The sequence below is a fragment of the Malaclemys terrapin genome, chromosome 9 (genome assembly GCF_027887155.1).
Source record: "Malaclemys terrapin pileata isolate rMalTer1 chromosome 9, rMalTer1.hap1, whole genome shotgun sequence".
Classification (NCBI taxonomy): Eukaryota; Metazoa; Chordata; order Testudines; family Emydidae; genus Malaclemys; species Malaclemys terrapin.
Window position 1 is genome coordinate 10,896,649 of NC_071513.1, and position 18,843 is coordinate 10,915,491.

General features: G+C 44.0%; 2 protein-coding genes across 7 annotated transcripts in view; one reads left to right on the forward strand and one right to left on the reverse strand.

Moving 5' to 3' along the window:
• MTMR1 (myotubularin related protein 1) overlaps positions 1 to 7,133 on the forward strand; it is a 53,745-nt gene extending 46,612 nt beyond the window's left edge. For all 5 annotated transcript variants that reach the window (XM_054040914.1, XM_054040910.1, XM_054040912.1 and 2 more), the window contains one exon: positions 4,433 to 7,133. In XM_054040914.1, the coding sequence (XP_053896889.1) occupies positions 4,433 to 4,597 (165 nt within the window). In that variant the 3' untranslated portion in view covers positions 4,598 to 7,133. The remainder of the gene's footprint in view (positions 1 to 4,432) is intronic.
• A 2,667-nt stretch (positions 7,134 to 9,800) lies between these two features.
• The window catches only part of CD99L2 (CD99 molecule like 2), a 93,932-nt gene continuing 84,889 nt past the window's right edge, over positions 9,801 to 18,843 (reverse strand). For both annotated transcript variants that reach the window (XM_054039212.1, XM_054039211.1), the window contains 2 exons: positions 15,350 to 15,415; positions 9,801 to 14,863 (listed from right to left, as the gene is read on the reverse strand). In XM_054039212.1, coding sequence (XP_053895187.1) covers positions 14,796 to 14,863; positions 15,350 to 15,415 — 134 coding nt within the window. In that variant the 3' untranslated portion in view covers positions 9,801 to 14,795. The remainder of the gene's footprint in view (positions 14,864 to 15,349; positions 15,416 to 18,843) is intronic.

An 18,843-nucleotide genomic window follows, 5' to 3' on the forward strand; every position in this document is an offset into this window, starting at 1 on the left:
CTTTATCAACCTACAGAAACAGGAAGTGCCCTCTTTTCTGCTCAAGAAGAGGTCTGGGACATCAGTCTATGGGAGACACCTTTCTTCTACCTTCAAAGAAGGGTCGGTTCTGTGTGTTTCCCCCCCCCCCCCCCCCCCCCCCCCCAGTGCCGCTGATACTGAGGGTGATGAACAAAATCAGACAGGCCTGGCCAAAGTTCTCCTAGTAGTCGCTCAGTCTCCCGAACATTCCTCATCTTCTGTCACAGGATGTGTGTCATGTGCCTCATCCCACCCTAATGCTACTCTGCCTCAGAATGTGGCTCCTTGATTGTTCATGGGGTTAGAATCCCCCTGCTCTATGGAAGAGCAACGGGTGTTACTGAATAGTAGAAAGAGGTCAGCCGGTCTGGCTTACCTGCAGAAATGGAAGAGATTCTTCCATTCGGGTGATGTTGTTGCCACCTTCTGCCTGATTCGGTGCTACTTTCAGTTATCTTGGATAATCTGTTGGTTCTGAAGACATCAGGGTTCTCAGTTAGTTCAATTAAGCTCCTCTTGGCAGTAATATCAGCCTTTCATCCTTTTGTAGAAGAATCCTCCATTTTTGCTCACCTGGTATCATTTGGGTTTATTAAGGGTTTGGAGAATCTCTACCCTCCAGGTTAGGGACCCCACCCCAATCTGGCACCTCAATTTGGTGCTCAGTTTCTTTATGTGACCTCCATTTGAACCAATGGCAGCCTGTCTTCTGCTCCATTTCTGCATGGAAACATTCTTTTTAGTAGCCATCACGTTGGCTCATAGGGTTGAGGAAATGGATGCCTTGATGGCAGATCTCCCCCTTTATGTTATTCTTCAAGGACAGTGTCTTTATCTTCACACAATGAATCCCTAAGGTCCTGTTGGAGTTCCGCCTTCATTTTTTTCCACCTCCATGTATTCATTTACCAGTTGTTTTTCCAAAGCTCCATCTTTCTCTCTGCAGGAATCCTATTTTCCTGCCCTGTATGTTAGAAGAGCACTGGATTTCTACTTAGATAGAACCAAGCATTTAGAAAGTCACCTAAGCTCTTCATTTTCTTCACGGATAGATCCAAGGTATCCTCGATCTCTGCTCAGAGACTATTGAGATGGATATCTGGATGTATTATCACTTGTTATGTGGATGCAAGCATTCATCCTCCCCACCCCCCAAGGGTGATAGCACATTCGACCAAATCATAGGCAACATCTACAGCATTACTTAAGAATGTGCCAGTTTGTGAGCTGTGTAGGGCTGCTATCTGGGCTTCAATATGTATGTTTTCAAAACATCACACCCTGATCCATGCTGCCAGATCCAATTGAGGGGAGGGATCGCTCAGTGGTTTGAGCATTGGCCTGTTAAACCCAGGGTTGTGAGTTCAGTCCTTGAGGGGGGCACTTAGGGATCTGGGGCAAAATCAGTGTTTGGTACTGCTAGTAAAGGCAGGGGGCTGGACTCGATGACCTTTCAAGGTCCCTTCCAGTTTTGGGGGGGGGAGAGATAGCTCAGTGGTTTGAGCATTGGCCTGCTAAACCCAGGGTTGTGAGTTCAATCCTTGAGGGGGCCACTTAGGGATTTGTGGCAAAATCAGTACTTGGTCCTGCTAGTGAAGGCAGGGGGCTGGACTCGATGACCTTTCAAGGTCCCTTCCAGTTCTAGGAGATGGGATATCTCCATTAAAAAAAAAAAAAAATGTGACACTTGTTTCTGCAGTGGTATCTTCAGTTCTGGTCTCAATTTTGAAACTCCCTCCTCCATCTGTGGATTCTGCTCAGAAGTCACATGAAGTGGAGCGTCCATAGGGACACTGCTCAAAGAAGTTGTAGTCACCTTGTGCAGTAACTACTGTTCTTCGAGATGTGTCCCCCTGTGGGTGCTCCATGACCCGCCCTTCTTCCTCTCTGCTAGGGGACATTTGGCGGGAGAAGGAATTGAGGGCAGTTCACCCACACACCCCTATAAAGTCTTGGTGTCTGGCATGAGGAGGACTGGGATGCATGCATGGGCTGAATGGACACTGCTAACTGAAAATCTCCAATCAAGGGCTTGAGAGGCACATGGGCACCTGAAGTGGAATGCGCATAGGGAGACACATTTCGAAGACCTGTGGTTACTGCACAAAGTGAGTAACCTCTTCTGCCCATTACCGGAGCACCATCCATTCTGTGAGTGAATGAGGCAGGAAAATGTGGGGGAAAACGGTATGTGGTAATGTAATTAAAGACTGTATCGTAATGCATACGCAAGGGGGCCACATTAAAGTCACACGGATGACTTTAATTCTGGCATTACCTAAGTTTTGAATGCTTGACTTTGGAACCTTAATGTTCTTTGACCATATTTTTTTGCTTATAATGTGAATATATGGTGCCGCAAGTTGTGTCTTAAATTTTGTAGACTTCATTATTGTGACTTTTACGTAATTTATGCATGTACCATCCTTTCAGATTGAAGCAGACTGTGCATGAGATTGTAATGTGTTCTTTGCTAGTTTAGGTGTTAGGGAGGACAGAAAAGTAATACAGCCAGCATCCTCTCTTTTAAACCCTATACATAATGTCTGTATTCAGCAATGTGCACACAGTGTGTCCTGCACAGATCTATAGCAGGGTTCTACTAAGTCTGTTGTCTGAAACTGCTTTTCATGATTCTGGCTTGCTCAGTGGGACATGTAGGTGATATATGGTGGTATTCACAAGGATGAACTCTAGTAGAACAGCAGTTTTTTTCTTATTGAAAAACTTAGTGGCCACTACAAGAAAATTCTTGCTGTCCATTAAATTGAATTCCCATATACATGCTGTGGTACAGCATCTCAGTGTTACTTGCCTGTGGAAGGTAATTGTTATAAATGTATTTCTAATATGCCCTGTCAAGAACCTGGTAGTGTGCAGTGACTGTCTGCCTTGCTGAAGGTTTGTAAAGACGCCCTCTTTATGTTGCCGTTGATATCCCCACATGTGAGTAGAGGATGCTGACCCAGTGACTTCCAGGGTATCAGAAGTGGCATAAGCAAACTTCCTCTTTCCTTGCACAGCTCAGCTCTAGGAGTTTCATGCTTAACCCTGTAGCCCTGGAATCCTTTCTGAGCAGTAACTAGCAGTCAGGAATGAATGCAGTTCTCTCAAGCCAAACGTTCCATAGTTCTAGGCTAACAGCCCTAGAGTTCCTCTCTATTCTTCTGACAGCACTTGCAGAATATCTGTCTTCCTTACTCTAGATAGTTGTAAATAGTTTGGTAAAGTACAGTGTAGACTCAGTCTGAAGTTTGGCAGTTTTCTGGCTGTTTCATTATTGTTGTTGCACTTTGGAGGATCACCCTGGGCTTTGTCCAGGGCACCAGATCTAGTGAGAAAAATGGGGTTAAAGGAGTGTTCCTCTTGCCCAGCTGTGTTCCACTGCTTCACATAGACATGAAACAATGCCTTTTATGACTCAAGGAAAGGCACTCAGCCAAAGACAAGGCTCCCTTCAGAGGCCACAGAAAGGGCAAAAGACACCACTCCTCCTGAACCTGCTTCTGCGAAAGGCTTATCAGTGCATGAATCTGGGAGGCCTGTACAGGCAAAAGCCATTTTTCTACCTCTGTGACAATGACTGATGCTAAATCCCAGGCTGAGAGGGGTCGAATGCTTGTAAAGCTGCCCTATACAAAACCATGGAAATATGTTCCATTGGCAAATGATCCAATTTCTTTGAATGGAGCCAAGGAACACAGTAAGTTGGCTGTTCTCTGGAGCAACAGATTAAGAAAAGGTCTTGTGTGATCATTTGGAGGTCCTGAGAAGGACAGGACCGTCTCAGACTACAGCCAGTTGGACTAAACTGCATCCAGTCACTCTTCTGTGCAAAGCACTATGGGGCAACTTTGAGGGATATGGCCTCTCTTTTTTTTAAATTCCATCTTTGGTATTGAATCGTGGACCAGTGTTTGTATTCTAGTGCAAAATGCTTTTCATTTATTAATTTACTTTTTATTTATTTTTTAACAAATTCATAGATTCATAAATTCATCTCATGGGAGATGAGACTCCTGGTGAAGGCGTTTCATACATTCACTGACAGTATTATTGGTAAAATTGATTAAAAGTACATTATTAAAGTAACTTGCTTTTCCTTAATCATCCTGTACTTCCCCCCTGCCTTGTCTTTGGGTATCCCTTCAATAAATGTGTACCGCCTTCTGAATAGGGGCCTTACCAACTGAGTCATGATCGACCAGGGAGAGAGGGGAAGTTGACTAGAATATTTATCATTTCAGATGTTAAATAGAGAAATAGTCACTCCTAATATTGAGATGTAATGAAATTCACAAGAAGCTTGGGGTTTCTCATGTCACAACAGAAGAAAATAGCAGATGTATTAATAACTGAGAAGTTAACTAATTATTATAATAAAAATAGCTCTCTTCTGTTAAACCCCTAGATGCCAATTCATCAGAATCTTAAGGAGTTACTTGCCATCAGAGCTGAGCTTCAGAAGAAGGTGGAAGACTTGCAGCGAGAAGCTGCTACACGATCCATTTCTTCATCATCAGATAGAGGGTCATCTCCTTCTCACTCAGCCACCCCAGTGCGCACTTCTGTCTGATGTGCAACAAAAGCCATGTAAAACCATTCATGGCAGGTGATCTGCATATATATGCTTAGAGGCGGGTGGAATATTTTCCCTGTCTCCCAAGGATTGTGAGTGACTTATAATTGCTATCAATCTACATGCCTTATTCTTTGTGTCTGTTCCTGTTATGATGAGGCCAAAAAGAGCTTCAATAGTTGTGATGGTATTTTCTGAAGTTGGCAGTTCCTGTATGTGTTTTGACATCTCTCGCTAAATCATCAATTGTAAAATTAACTTTATTTTGAGCAACCAACAATTTAACCATCTTAAAAAGGAATCCATCTGTCAGACAGATAATGTGAGAGGCTTTTTGCTGCCTTGGGTACAGAGGCTGGTTGAGAAACCCAAATGAAATGCCATGTAATGTTTGTGCTTAATCAGAACATTGAGAGAAATTTTCTGAATGGGAGCTCTTTATTTAATGCAGTACATTATTTTTATCTAGAGCAACTGCTATTATTCTTGGGGACATATTTAAGTAATGCACTTTGAAACAGATTTGAAATTAAGTATTTTCCAGTGCAGCCAATTTTACATTTTGAGTAAATATGCCATTAAGAATGGATGGTAATGAAGGTAAACAGGATTTGCCAATTAATACACACCTACTGGTACTTGTATGATGTAATATATTTGGTGAAGCATGGATTTTAATTTTTTTAATGCCTTTTTTTACAAGTTTAAATAAATCTTTTGACCGTTTATTGTCCCGTTTTACCCTCACGAATAAGGGGTAAGCTTAATCAGGTCTGTCTTGTACTCAGTAACTTGTTTTCTAGCAATTTGGATTAGAAGAACATTGAACTGTGTAAATTGTATAGTTCCACGTATTTTAAGTGTGTCCTGTTAAACATATACACACATTTATGTACATGCATATGTGATGTTAAACATGCACACACTTCATTTGCATGTTACGGGTTCAGAAAATTGATCCTGCCTCTCCAAATGTTTTGGAAGATATAAACTGTTACAACTTTGATGTTTTTAAATAATAGGCGCTTAATTGGTTTCCTTGAAATAATAAAGACGGTTTTGGGTTTTTTGTTTTTAAATGCTGCCAATGTTTTCTCTCTGTTTTCAATCATTTATCCATATTTTTATATCAAATCTTCATTTCTCATTTTATTCCAATCCCCTCCCAAACCATTTTTATTTCAGAACTGTTGGATCAATGCCATTAGCGACATGCAGCCTTTCAAAAATAATTCTGCAGCTGCTTTCTCAGCAGCCGTGGAAGTAAAACCTGCTTGAAATTTCCCTTTTCTCCTTCCTACTTGACCAACATTTCACAAGAATCCTAACCTCCTCCTTTGAGTATTCAAGATAATGTAACTCCACTGGCTGGCCTTGATTGTATGATTCAAGTGCTGCCAGGAGGAATTAACCCTGCTTCTTGAGAATCAATTGGTTCTATGCACTAGTTGTAGTTCTTACTGTACATGGATAACCATTGTCCAGCTGTGCTGGAAGGAGGACACGAGACCCTGGATGTGACTTAGGCTGCAACTTTATTCCTAAATGTCCAGGAGTACCCAGCTGATAATGCCGTACTTGTTTACATACAGCCGGGAGGTGGGGGGAGGGCTCCCGCATTATCCATCCAGGTCCCTAGCCAACCTGCTATCTGCTCAATTTAAGGCACCCCGCCTATACCCTGGGACACCAGCACCGCAGGGTAGAGGGTTAGGGTTTTGGGGTGGGGCTATAAAAAAGCAGGGGGTTAACTCTCTGCTATTCTAATAATCGGAGCCCTAACCTCCCTACCCTCACCGTTTCCACTCTAAATCCTTTACCAGTCCATTTTATCTGATGGTGGTATCCCTTCCCTACGGAGTATCTGCACTGACCATCCGCCACAAGGAGGCCCCAGCAATTAGCTTGGCTGTGCAGTGAGGTCATTGTACTAAATATGCCATTGTGCCACACTCCTTTTTCCCCAGTTCTGTGCGCTTATGTACATAAAGCTGTGGTGTATAACACAAACTGGTGAGTACTTCTTTTGCAAGTGTGAATTGTGTTGATAGTTCTGTATCCAGTCTTCTAAGTTTATTATGCACAGTGCATGATATTGCAATGTGTCCTGTTTATTTGTGATGGTAAAATGTATTTTTACAATAGTTTATACACCTGAAGCAGGATAGTTTAAGAAGGACCAAGATGCCACATCTGTTAATCTAAATCAGGCCTTTCATAAGAGATAATTAAGATGGAAGATGGTTTTTATATAAAAACAATACTATAAAACAGTATACCATCAGTGAATTTTATACTGGCAAAATATGTTGAGTTGTGAATTAAACTCCTTAGTACTTTAAATTTAGCATGGCATTTTAACTGTCTACTGAAATAGAGCAGGCTGTTTCTAAAATGAAACCTAAAGAAAGTAATTTGAAATTTTCTCTTTATTGGAGCTAGTGATCATGAAAGATTGTGCTCCATAATAATTGTAAAAGGGATAGTTGGAATAACTGTAGCACTTTCAGATATTAAACGTTATATGCTCACAGCTACAATGTATGGATTCATTTTTATACAGAAAAGTGTCACTCATTCCTACAAATAGTCTACATGTGCCACATACCCAAGTGACCCTGTCATCTTAAGGATAACATGAGGGATCCTCCTGAAATAATGGGAGTAATAAGCAAAATTGACTTTAATATAGACACTTAACTCAGTATATAAGAACATAATAGCCCACCTGGGTCAGACCAAAGGTCCATGTAGCCCAGTATCCTGGCTTCCAACAGCGGCCAATGCCAGGTGCTCCAGAGGTAATGAACAGAACAGGTCATCATCAAGTGAGCCATCCCGTCGCTCGTTTTCAAACTGATACTTTTTTGTATTTCTGTTGGTCAAAGTGTGGTTTTACTCTGGAAAGTGACGAAGTGAAATGATCTCTCCGCTCTGCTTCCTGTGTGAGCATTCAGCATCTTATCCCACTAAATGACCAAATTAATGACTACTTTTTACTCCTGTTAACACAGCAGAGCCAACGCATTCTGTGAGAGGGAGCAAGGTTCAGTTCTGACTGGTGCATCTTCAATGGAATTGTTAACTGTGTTCCAGTAGCTGGATCAAAATCTGTCCTCTGCTACACCCGGACAAATCTACTGAACTCAAAGGAAGTGTGTACAGACATAGGCAGGCAAATTTTACCAGCAGAATCTTTTATTGCAAGTGATGACGTACAAGTGGGAACCATGTCTCAGGAACCCCAGAATGGGTCTGAAGCACTGGTAGGTAGTTAAACCTAAACTCTCCAAATGTTTTAAGGTGTCGGAGCAATACAGAAGTCACATTTCAGAGCTGAACCACACTTTGTGAAACCCTTTTCCCCCCTCGTTGGTTAAGTTTAATTCTGTTTAAAAAAACAAAACACCCTTTCATTTTTACTAAACTGGTAAATATAGTCTTATCCAACTGTTTCCATAGCCCTCCTGCCCCATAGTTATACCGTAGTTTATATTTGCTTCCTTTCTATCTATTTATTTATTATAAAAAAAGCTATTCAGTCTTTCACATGGATTTAATAAAACCAGAATGACTGGCACTACCAGGTGAAAATAAGGTGTAGCAAGGCGGTGGAACACCCCACAGCCCCGCTGAGGGCCGAACCTCCCCTAATCCCAACGGGGGCGGAGCCACCGGGTCCGGCACCCGCCCCTCCGAGGTCATGGGCCCGACCCGGAAGTATAAAAGCTCGCCTGCAGAGCTCAGTGCAGGCCAGGCCGGCGGAGAGAGCAGACGTCCGTGGCTGAGCTCCCGCTTGGGAAACAGCTGCAGGCCGCAACCGGCCTGCTGAGTCACTGGGCCGGTCGAGCCTACCTCTCACCAGGTACCCCGAGGAGGACTGGCCAAGCCTGCCCCGTGCCAGGTACCCCGAGGAGGAGCCGAGCCTGCCCTTCGCCTCCTACCCAGAGGAGCCAATGCTGGTGGAGAGCACCGACGATACCAAGATGGCCCAGGTACCATACGAGGGGGAGTGTGGAAGTAGCCCGGAGGCAGCCGATCCCAGTCTGGCTGCTGCACTGCCAGAGCCGATGTCAGTGTGTTGCAGCCAGGATCCCCACTGACAGCAGCGAGTTTCCGTCGCTGCTAGGGCCCCGGGCTGGGACGCAGTGGAGTGGGAGGGCCTGCCTCCCCCCCTGCCACCCACTCCTTGGGTGGCAGACTCCCCCTGTTTCCCCTGGCCTAGAGAGGCTGGGTACCTGATTGTCTATTTGTTTGCTGCCCTGCCCTAACTTAGGGCCCGGGCCGCTATAGACTTTGCCTCAGCCCTTGCTTAAGGGCCTGGGTTTTGGACCTCTGGACTCAGCCCCTGCTTATGGGCCTGAGCCCCTAACCGTGTGCCTGTTGTCCCAGACTGCCGCCGGACCAGAGCGAGGCGGTGGGACGCCCCACAGCCCCGCTGAGGGCCGAACCTCGGCCCAAACCTACTACATAAGGGCTAAGAGCTTTCCCAGTCCACAGCTGAGTCCTTTAAGGGAGACATCCAGCAGAACCAATAAGGCAAGATGTGAAATTCACGATATTTGTACACACAAACTTTTATATACAAATTCTAAAAAGGAGAAAAGGGTGCACCCCCATTTTTGTACGTGTCACCTTTAAGCCAAATTAAGTATTATCACTGCACCAGAATTCTCCTGCCCATCTAATCACCTGCAGTTGTTAGAGAGAACGGGCTTCTACTGTTCTACATCAAAAATTACTCAGCAACAAGTCGTATCAAATGTAAAAACGGTGACATGCTGAGTCACCATATCTGGGGCCAAAATATTTAAGTTTAGAAATCACCACTGCAGGGGAATTTCACATATTAGACCTGGAGGTACAAATCCAAAGTCATGTATGCCAGAAGTCTTTGGTTCTACAGGAAAACTCTGGATTCCAGACTGGCTACACTGAGTTGACTAGTGGTGGGGCAGAATTAAGGTTGTTAGGGTGACTTTACCAGTGCTTTTCCATACTCGTCAATTTTATCCTTAATTGCAAATTTTCAAGCTAATGTTTATTTTCTCAGAAAACCAACACTGTTCTCTTAGTGTGGAAAAAAATAGTTGAAGTAGCTTTAGTAGGGCTTTTATGCAGGAATATATATATAAAAAAATACTCTTCCACCTTTTTCCTATTTTTGTCAAACACAAAGAAAACACACAGTACCAAAATGTCACTGTATGAGTCAGTCTGTTTTATTCATAGTTTTCCAATGGTAGTTCAGCAATCAAATTCTGATTTTTCCCTATAAGCCTTATATGCACTTTAGCAAAATGAGTCTGCCTTTTCACAGCATAATACACAAATTTCATTTGGTACAGATCAATTCTGCCTTAGTAAACTGTATGCCTTGCTTTTATTCAAAGAAATTATTTAATTTACTCTTTATCTAATTTCATCCATATGGTTTCTGAACGTCACTTGTCACACAAACAATGTTTAACAGCCAAGACCGTCTTTCCACTTTAAATCTTAATGTTTTCTTAATTTTAAATGGTTCTCATGGACTAATTCCACTTTTACCACAACAAAATAAATCATTAAGAATATGTACTATTGGGTTACATGAAAATGGGGGATTTTAATAAGAGCTTCCGAAGGTGTAGTAAAAAGTGTCAAGTCAAAACCGAATGTGTCAATACTCTGGCTTGAAAGAACAATTACAACTTTACCAAAGGAAAATGCACGTCACTAATCTAGTAACAAACGAAAGCTTCATGTGACTAGAGAGAGTTTCTTGTCAAGGATCCGTTTCATGAATGTACAGAACACGAATGGACTTTAATTAGAAGTGGTCTCAGCGTCCAAAAAGCAGGGCATGGTGAGTGCCTGGCTCCAGCACAGGCAGTATATAACCTTCCAGCAGGTCCTCGGCTATATTTTGGACTAACAGAAAGTTAAATCATTTCACTTAGCGTTGGGCCATGTCACATTTTTCCTGTATCCTACCACGTTCGACTTGCAAATATTTTTCTCTGGATACTTCAAAGGGGAATGTGGCTCAGACCATGTATGCAGCGTTTCAGTGCAGGGCATTTTTTTTTTTTAAGTTGTCACCTGTTTTTAAATATGAAGGTCTTTAGTAGGGAAGTAACAGCCCTATCAAATTCCCCTGGAGCATAAAGTAAAACATAACTTGCACCGCTACTGAGAAGTTACAAATAAGAATGATTTGAGGTGCTGTACAGATGGTGGCTGCCCCTCCAGAGACTGAACAGACAATCCAGAGATGAAGGATGGGGAGAAAGAATGCAACAAAAAACAGAGCAATTGTTCTTTAGTTTGATATTTAGTACATCACGATAGTCCTAGACTGATTTGGATTTTTTGTCCAATTTGCTAACCTTGTTGAAGACAGGCCTCTGGCTAAGTCTTACTTTTTTTAATGTAGTCTCCTCTTTAAAGCCCTCCTTCTCCTAGATGCCAAATTATGCTATTGTAAACTTGGAACAGGAGTTCTGCTGTGCATATACGTACTTTTTCTGATATTGTAATTATAAATTACATTAAGGCATAACTGCTTACCAGAATCCTAGAAAAGGCTGTGGGGAAAAAAGCAGGTTCTGTGCAATCTACTTCTGAGTTCTAAAACCTGGTATTCTTCTCAGAGAAACTACTTTAAAATAGAAAATGGCAATATTTGTGAATTATTAACAGGTCTCAAATGTTCTAGTTTTTTAACACTTTCCCTGCAAGGGTTAAGTGGTCTCTCCTAAAGTAAGCAACACGCCAATCCACTGTACAGTAGACACACACAGTGATTGTACAGAGCAGTAATAGAAATGCAACAACATTTGACAATCTATACTCATGAAAACACTTTCTTTCATCGGCAAAAATGAAATATGGAATTATGTTCACTTGATCTACCCGAGAAAATGGTTCCTGGTGTTGTACCAGTGCCATATACTAACCTTTATCTCCAATATTTATCTAAAAATGCTTTTATACTACAGCTTTCAAACATGTTTGGCTAGGAAAGAAACAAACTACGCTATTTGGAAATATACAGTCATATGAATTCAGCTTTGTGGCTTCGTTAGCATCTGGGTTTCTTTATGTGCTCTTCAAAATTCTACAAACCACATTTCCTCCTTGATAAACCTACTCTAGAGTATCTAAGCAAGCATGAATGCTGTATTTCTTGTCTATTTTTCCTGCTCCAGTACCATAGAAGCCAATAGTTAAATGAGAACTTTGGAAACAGCTTATTACATTTTGTTTTGTAATACAAACGCATTCATAAAACAATGTATTTCTGCCTGTAAAGCTCTTATAAGGCTTTTGAAATGCATGTGTCAAAAAACAGAGCATAAGGAATTGTACAGCTGCTGCAAAACATTTACAATGCTACTAGGTACTTTCCTTTAAATTAGATTGTTACACAGAAATGTCCCTAGGCTTATACAAATACCTACAGGCAAGGCCCCATGTAAGTCCCTTCATGAAAATTGAGCATGTACATCAAACCGAAAACTAGACATTCTTACTCGGCTGCTGCTTCCCTTTCACATAATGGGGATTTTTGCAAAACATTACAAAATGTACACACGTCCTGATTCTATAAACACTTTGTACCTTTTCCACTTGAGAAAGTGAAGACTTTTCCTTTGTTTCAAAGCCTCCTTTTCCCAATTCGGCTAATTTTGAACAATGTATTGGCACGTGGCAGTGTCCACATTTTAGCAGCAATGAAAGGGGCATAAAGAAAAAAAAAAAGTTGTAACAAGTGCTAGTCAAGCTACCAGAGGCCAGAATCAATCTCAGTTAAACAGGAACACAGATCAGAGTGCTGCTTCAGCTTGAGTACAGTATCCTGTCAGTGGCCAGCATCAAATGCTTCAGAGGAAGGTGTAAGAAACCCCATAGAGGATAATGCTACCGTCAGTGGCAGTTTCTTCCTAACCATTCTCAGAGGTTAGCTTATGCCCTGAAGAATGAGGCTTTATATCCCCCTTTCCCCCCAGCTAAAATAACTATGCACGTGCTGATCAGCCATACTACATAGTTGGGGTTTTTAATTTTGCTAAGCTCTTAATGGCTATCTTGTGGCAGTGAGTTTCACAGGTTAATTACGTGATCTTTTTAAAAACACTCGATTAGTTTTAACTCAGCTCTCTCTGAAGTCAAATGACTGGAGTAAATGAGATCTGAACCTGTCCCTAAATCCATACAAAGTGTGCACAGGTTTCAGTTAATCTCAGCGACAATGCAGAAGTTTCAGTGTTGTCATAGCCAAACCCTGGCACTCGAGGCTCAATGCCCATCTCAGCCACAACCATATATGGCAGTGTTACCTGCCAAAATCCCATACCGCAATGATCTGTACCGTTATCATAGAATCATAGAATATCAGGGTTGGAAGGGGCCTCAGGAGGTCATCTAGTCCAACCCCCTGCTCAAAGCAAGACCAATCCCCAACTAAATCATCCCAGCCAGGGCTTTGTCAAGCTGGGCCTTAAAAACCTCTCAGGAAGGAGATTCTACCACCTCCCTAGGTAACCCATTCCAGTGCTTCACCACCCTCCTAGTGAAATAGTGTTTCCTAATATCCAACCTAGACCTCCCGCACTGCAACTTGAGACCATTGCTCCTTGTTCTGTCATCTGCCACCACTGAGAACAGCCGAGTTCCATCCTCTTTGGAACCCCCCTTCAGGTAGTTGAAAGCAGCTATCAAATCCCCCCTCATTCTTCTCTTCTGCAGACTAAACAATCCCAGTTCCCTCAGCCTCTCCTCATAAGTCATGTGCTCCAGACCCCTAATCATTTTTGTTGCCCTCCACTGGACTCTTTCCAATTTTTCCACATCCTTCTTGTAGCATGGGGCCCAAAACTGGACACGGTACTCCAGATGAGGCCTCACCAATGTCGAATAAAGGGGAACGATCACGTTCCTGGATCTGCTGGCAATGCCCCTACTTATACAGCCCAAAATGCCGTTAGCCTTCTTGGCAACAAGAGCACACTGTTGACTCATATCCAGCTTCTCGCCCACTGTGACCCCTAGGTCCTTTTCTGCAGAACTGCTACCTAGCCATTCGGTCCCTAGTCTGTAGCTGTGCATAGGATTCTTCCATCCTAAGTGCAGGACTCTACACTTGTCCTTGTTGAACCTCATCAGGTTTTTTTTGGCCCAATCCTCTAATTTGTCTAGGTCCCTCTGTATCCGATCCCTACCCTCCAGCGTATCTACCTCGCCTCCCAGTTTAGTGTCATCTGCAAACTTGCTGAGAGTGCAGTCCACACCATCCTCCAGATCATTAATAAAGATATTAAACAAAACCGGCCCCAGGACTGACCTTTGGGGCACTCAGTTTGAAACCGGCTGCCAACTAGACATGGAGCCATTGATCACTACCCATTGAGCCCAATGATCTAGCCAGCTTTCTATCTACCTTACAGTCCATTCATCCAGCCCATACTTCCTTAACTTGGCAGCAAGAATACTGTGGGAGACCGTACCAAAAGCTTTGCTAAAGTCAAGGAATAGTTATCTGGTATCAAAATCGGGTCCTTAAAGGTGGGTAGAAGCCTAGTAGTGTGAGATGATGTGCACCCTCAACTCTGTGACTCCAATGAGTAGAGGCCTTTGTTACCCCCAAGGCTGGGCCCCTAAATGAGGATCTACCCATAGGCACTTTATTTTTAGGTGTAGCTACTCTAAGGAGCAAAATCTACCCTCAGCTACACACACAATTTTCACTGCTGACACTGGACACTGCATGCGCATAGCTGATGGCAGAAATTGACTGGAAGTGATTTACAAAGGTTCTTGCATGGTTTGCTTTGGATCGTTATTTTACAGGCACTTTATCGTCCTCACACCTGTACGCTCTGGCACGCTTTGAAAAAGACATTATCCCAGCTGCTTGTCCCGAACGTGAAAATCCTAAACAGTGCTTGAAAACCTATTGAAGCACCTTTTGTTGTTTTGTACACAACGTGTAATCAATCCTACATTATTAAATTCCATGTAAACGTACAACTCTTTACAAAAACATAAAAAGACACTGACGTTCTAGCCCTACCACCTATATCAACAAGAAGCCACTTCTAGTCTAAATACACATTAACTAGCTTGGATCCAAATTAAATAAAAAGCTGAATTACAAGCATGTGAGATGGTTTTGTGTGTGACTGATTCTCTTCCAGCCCAAGGCCACGCTTTAGACCTTCGCAGTGTCTTGTGGTGGTGGCGGCTCTGCTGACTGTGTTTCGAGGACTGAATATTTAACTGGAGGGGGAAAAAAGAATCACCATGAAGACAACAACATATTAAAGTCTTAAAATACAAGGAGTCAATGGTGGGAGGTGCTCTGTGGCCTTGGGGAAAATCCTTTCATCTTTGTGCCTATGTTTTCCCATCTTTAAAACAGGGATGATGCCTTCCTTTTGTAAAGTACTTCAAGAGCCATAGATGACAAGCACGGTGGCAAAGTATTAAGGCCCATTGTTTGCAGGATCAGGCTCTGAGGCCCCTGGATTTATAAATCTCTTTTGTGCATGCAGTAAGGAAGCAAACGCTGCTGTGGATGTTTTATGGCAAGTGGCAGCGTCATCCGTTATATTTGCTATGACTTGCTATGACTTGCTTAACAGAGAGAGGAAGGCCTGGCTGACGTGTGAGACACTTACAATGGGGACATGTACTGATGTTGAGCAGGAGTTGCGAAAGCCGCCGTTCAGAAAGATTAAGAGCGGTGCCAAAAAAAGCTCTCACCTTGAGGTTCTTCAGTTACAACAGCTTCCGTGTTTTCTCCTTTCACGTACTCTGCGTTAAGACCCTCTGTGAAGTGATGATAAAGAGAGTCAGATGGGGAAGGAGACAGTAAGGTATAGTTCTCACCAAATGCTAAATTATGCAGAGGAATCTTACCAACGCGTGGGTAAAAGAAGCGGTCTAGAGCAAGCCTGTGTTGTTTATGAAGCAAAACCGCACTGAGGTTCCCAAACTTGTGGGAGGTCGGGCTTTAAATGCAAAAAGTTTTCAACGTTTGAAGCAATTAGTAAGGCTCTTCGTTTCAGTAGCACATCATGCTAGGCTGGGAGCTGAGGTAGGGTGGGGAAGCCAAGCACTGTTGTGAATAAACTGAGGGAGCCAAACTCATCATTGGCAACAAGCCATTGAAACGGCCTTGACTTCAGTGGCGCTGGGCTCACTTCCACCAATCTGGCCCAGGATCTCCTACTTTCAACAGGCTAGAGGTACAGGGTAGGGCAGAGAGGAGCCAGCCACCCCCGCCTGGCACTTCACCACCCTTGCCTTTCTGCCCTTTTATTCACAGTGCATGTGGGAATAGGTCAGAGGCATGACAGTGCTGCAGCCCCTACCTGCAACATCTTAGGGCTCCGTTGATTTCAATGGAGCATCCCCTTCGAATACCAGGACAGAAATACCCCAGGAAGTCCAGCAGTGAAGGGGTTACTTACCGACATGTTTTCTTTAGGCATAGTCATTCAGTGCTACAGTTGTGTGTGTGTGTGTGCAACATGCATGTGTGTGTTTGTGTGTACACACACATTGTACACGCACCTTACAGGCTTTTGCTGGGAAGGGAGACCTGCTATGAGATCGCAGCTACCCACCTACTTCTGCTCATCTCTGGTCTAAAGAGGACACTCTTACTATTTCATACCCCCACACACACTTCACATTCAGACAGTTGATTTGCTTTTCTGCTATATACAAGCTCAGTTAAGGCGTATTTCATAAGAGCGCTGCAACAACCCCCCTGCAGCGGAACAGTGATGGGCAAACTGAGCAGCTTGCACTGGGAACAGAGTTGCAATGGAGGAAACTGTGCCAAACATGCTCAATTGGGGGGGAGGGGGAGGAAACGGGGTAAAATGAGGGTTTCAAGGCTTAAGCAGGAGAGCAAACTGGGTGGAGATGCAAGGCCCGTTTTACCTTGCCCCTCTGCCGCTTTGAACGATAACATACAAGTCTTAGCACGGACCACGGCCTCTGGAACAGAACTCACACAACAAGCCAAACTACACCCTACGGCCCTGGCTGCATTATAAACGTTCACCCAGTTTGTAACCAGGCACTGCTGTCATTTGTGTCCACGCACAACATGGTCATTACATGATGTAGGCTGGGATCCGGCTGTAATACTGATTTTAACAGTAGGAAGACCCCTCTAACCATACTTATGTTACCAGCTTGGCCAGCCTTCCTTCCTCCCAGCGCTCTATGGCAGGCCAGCCCAGAGCATTGCTTCTTCTGCACGACCGCTAGGCAACACGGGCCAGCTAGCCATCTGGTCCTAGAATGCAGGGGCGGGGGGGAACCACAGTCACGGCTGGAGACACGGTTGTGTTATGAAAAAAAGCTTCTGTGTGGCTACAACTCCATCCTGTTCATTGTAACTGGATCTACGCCTGTCACACTGTGTGTACTTAGTATAGACGAGGTGTCACATACAACAACTAACAGCATGACGAGCACAGCTGGGATTCAGAGTAGGAAAATAATTCAACGGGGCCTGCTAGGCGTGGCTGAGTCATTTCAAAACAACAGTGAGGTCACAGCGCAGGAGTCGCGCTGTTGAATGTGAAAGGCATGCCTGGGCTACTGTTTAACAATGGTTTGAATCCACCTCAGGGTTAGTCACCCTGACAACCAGGACAGCAGACCCCCCAGAGGTTTCATAGTTTTGGGCAAAGTAAATTCTGGGGGCTGGTTGGACACTGTGCGAGGAACTAGTTGCTTTATTGGCCTATTTCTATTCCCTTGCGTCACTTGTGGGGGTCAGGAGAATGGGAATTAGCCTATTACTGCAACTAGCAGAAAGTGATGGCTGCAGGGAACAAGACACACAAAAACATTTCAGTGTCTGCTGTTGGGGAGCAACATGACCGCGCGCTGGTAGCACAAAGGAACACTAGGTTGTTTGTCTGTGTGTGTGTGTCTCTGTCTGTCCAGTGGTGAGGGTGTGGGCTCTGTTTGCATTTTTGATCTCATTTGGACTGGAACATTCATGCACTCTTCATGTTTTTATCAATGACTGATGCAAAGTTTTCCCCAAATCCTTTACCCCTCTCTGTACTTTAACCCCATCACCTTGGTACATCAAGGAGCATCAAGATGATTTAGGGGAGCGCGGTGATGGCAGCAAGGGCAGAGCAGGGCTAACGTTTAATGACCACATAGCTCTGTTCTGCCCCAGTGCCAGGTCAGACATGCAGCGGCTGCCTGGCCAATGCCTCTGCGATAAAGTCTTTAGTTACAGCCGAGGGCTGGATGGTTTTATGGTTAAGGCACAGGTCTGGGCCGTGTAGATCTGGATTTGAGGCTGAGCTTTTCCACAGACTCCCTATTTGGGGTGGGGAGGGCAAGACACTTAGGCCCAGAACTTCTAAGGCATTTAGGCACTAATGCTCATTGAACTCTTGTGCCTAAATCTCTCTGCCTCAATTCTCCATTTATAAAATGGGGATATTACTGCTCTAGCTCACAGAGCGAGTAGCAAGGACAAATATGCCATGAGGCCTAGTATTATACCCGGCACTAAAGAAACTATAGCCTATTACATGGATGTGAAAAGAAATTTGGCTAAAAGGGTGAAGGCATGTACACTGCAGGCATGGGGAAGCCAAAATGCACTGGCTTGGCAGATAGGATGGGACCCTTACACCTGAGCTGGTACTATGGACGATAGAAGTAGTTGCCAAACCAAACGACTGGTCACTTATGTGAGTTTCCTATCACTCAATGGCAAACGACTAAGGCACTCTTACCATGATGTTTGTTTCTAGATTCTGTGGGAGCAGTTAATTCATCGGGGGGGGGGGGTGTCTTTTAATGCAGTTTGGGGAAAAGCAGGTCACAAGCTGTAGGAAAGGGGCACAAGCGTTGCCAACAAAGCGAACATTTTCTTCTCTGCTGCTGCTGCAGGAGGGCTACAGCATAACACAGCAACGTGTTTAACGGGTGGTGAGCCACAGCTGAAGCCAGTACTAGCCCAAACAGCTACATAAAAGCTCCCTCGGGTGAGCGGTGGGCATTCGTTCGCTGGTCAGCACAGAGGCCTGGGAAACAAGGTCTTGGGTCCTTCTGTTCCTTGCTCTACCCTAGCCTTGCAGGGTGATCTTAAGCCAATCAATTAACCTTTGTATGCCACGGTGTACATGGCAGGTAACAGTCACTAGCTGATAGGGTGGCTTGGGAGGCTCAAAGCATGTGACATGTTTTGAGCCCCTCCCACAGTA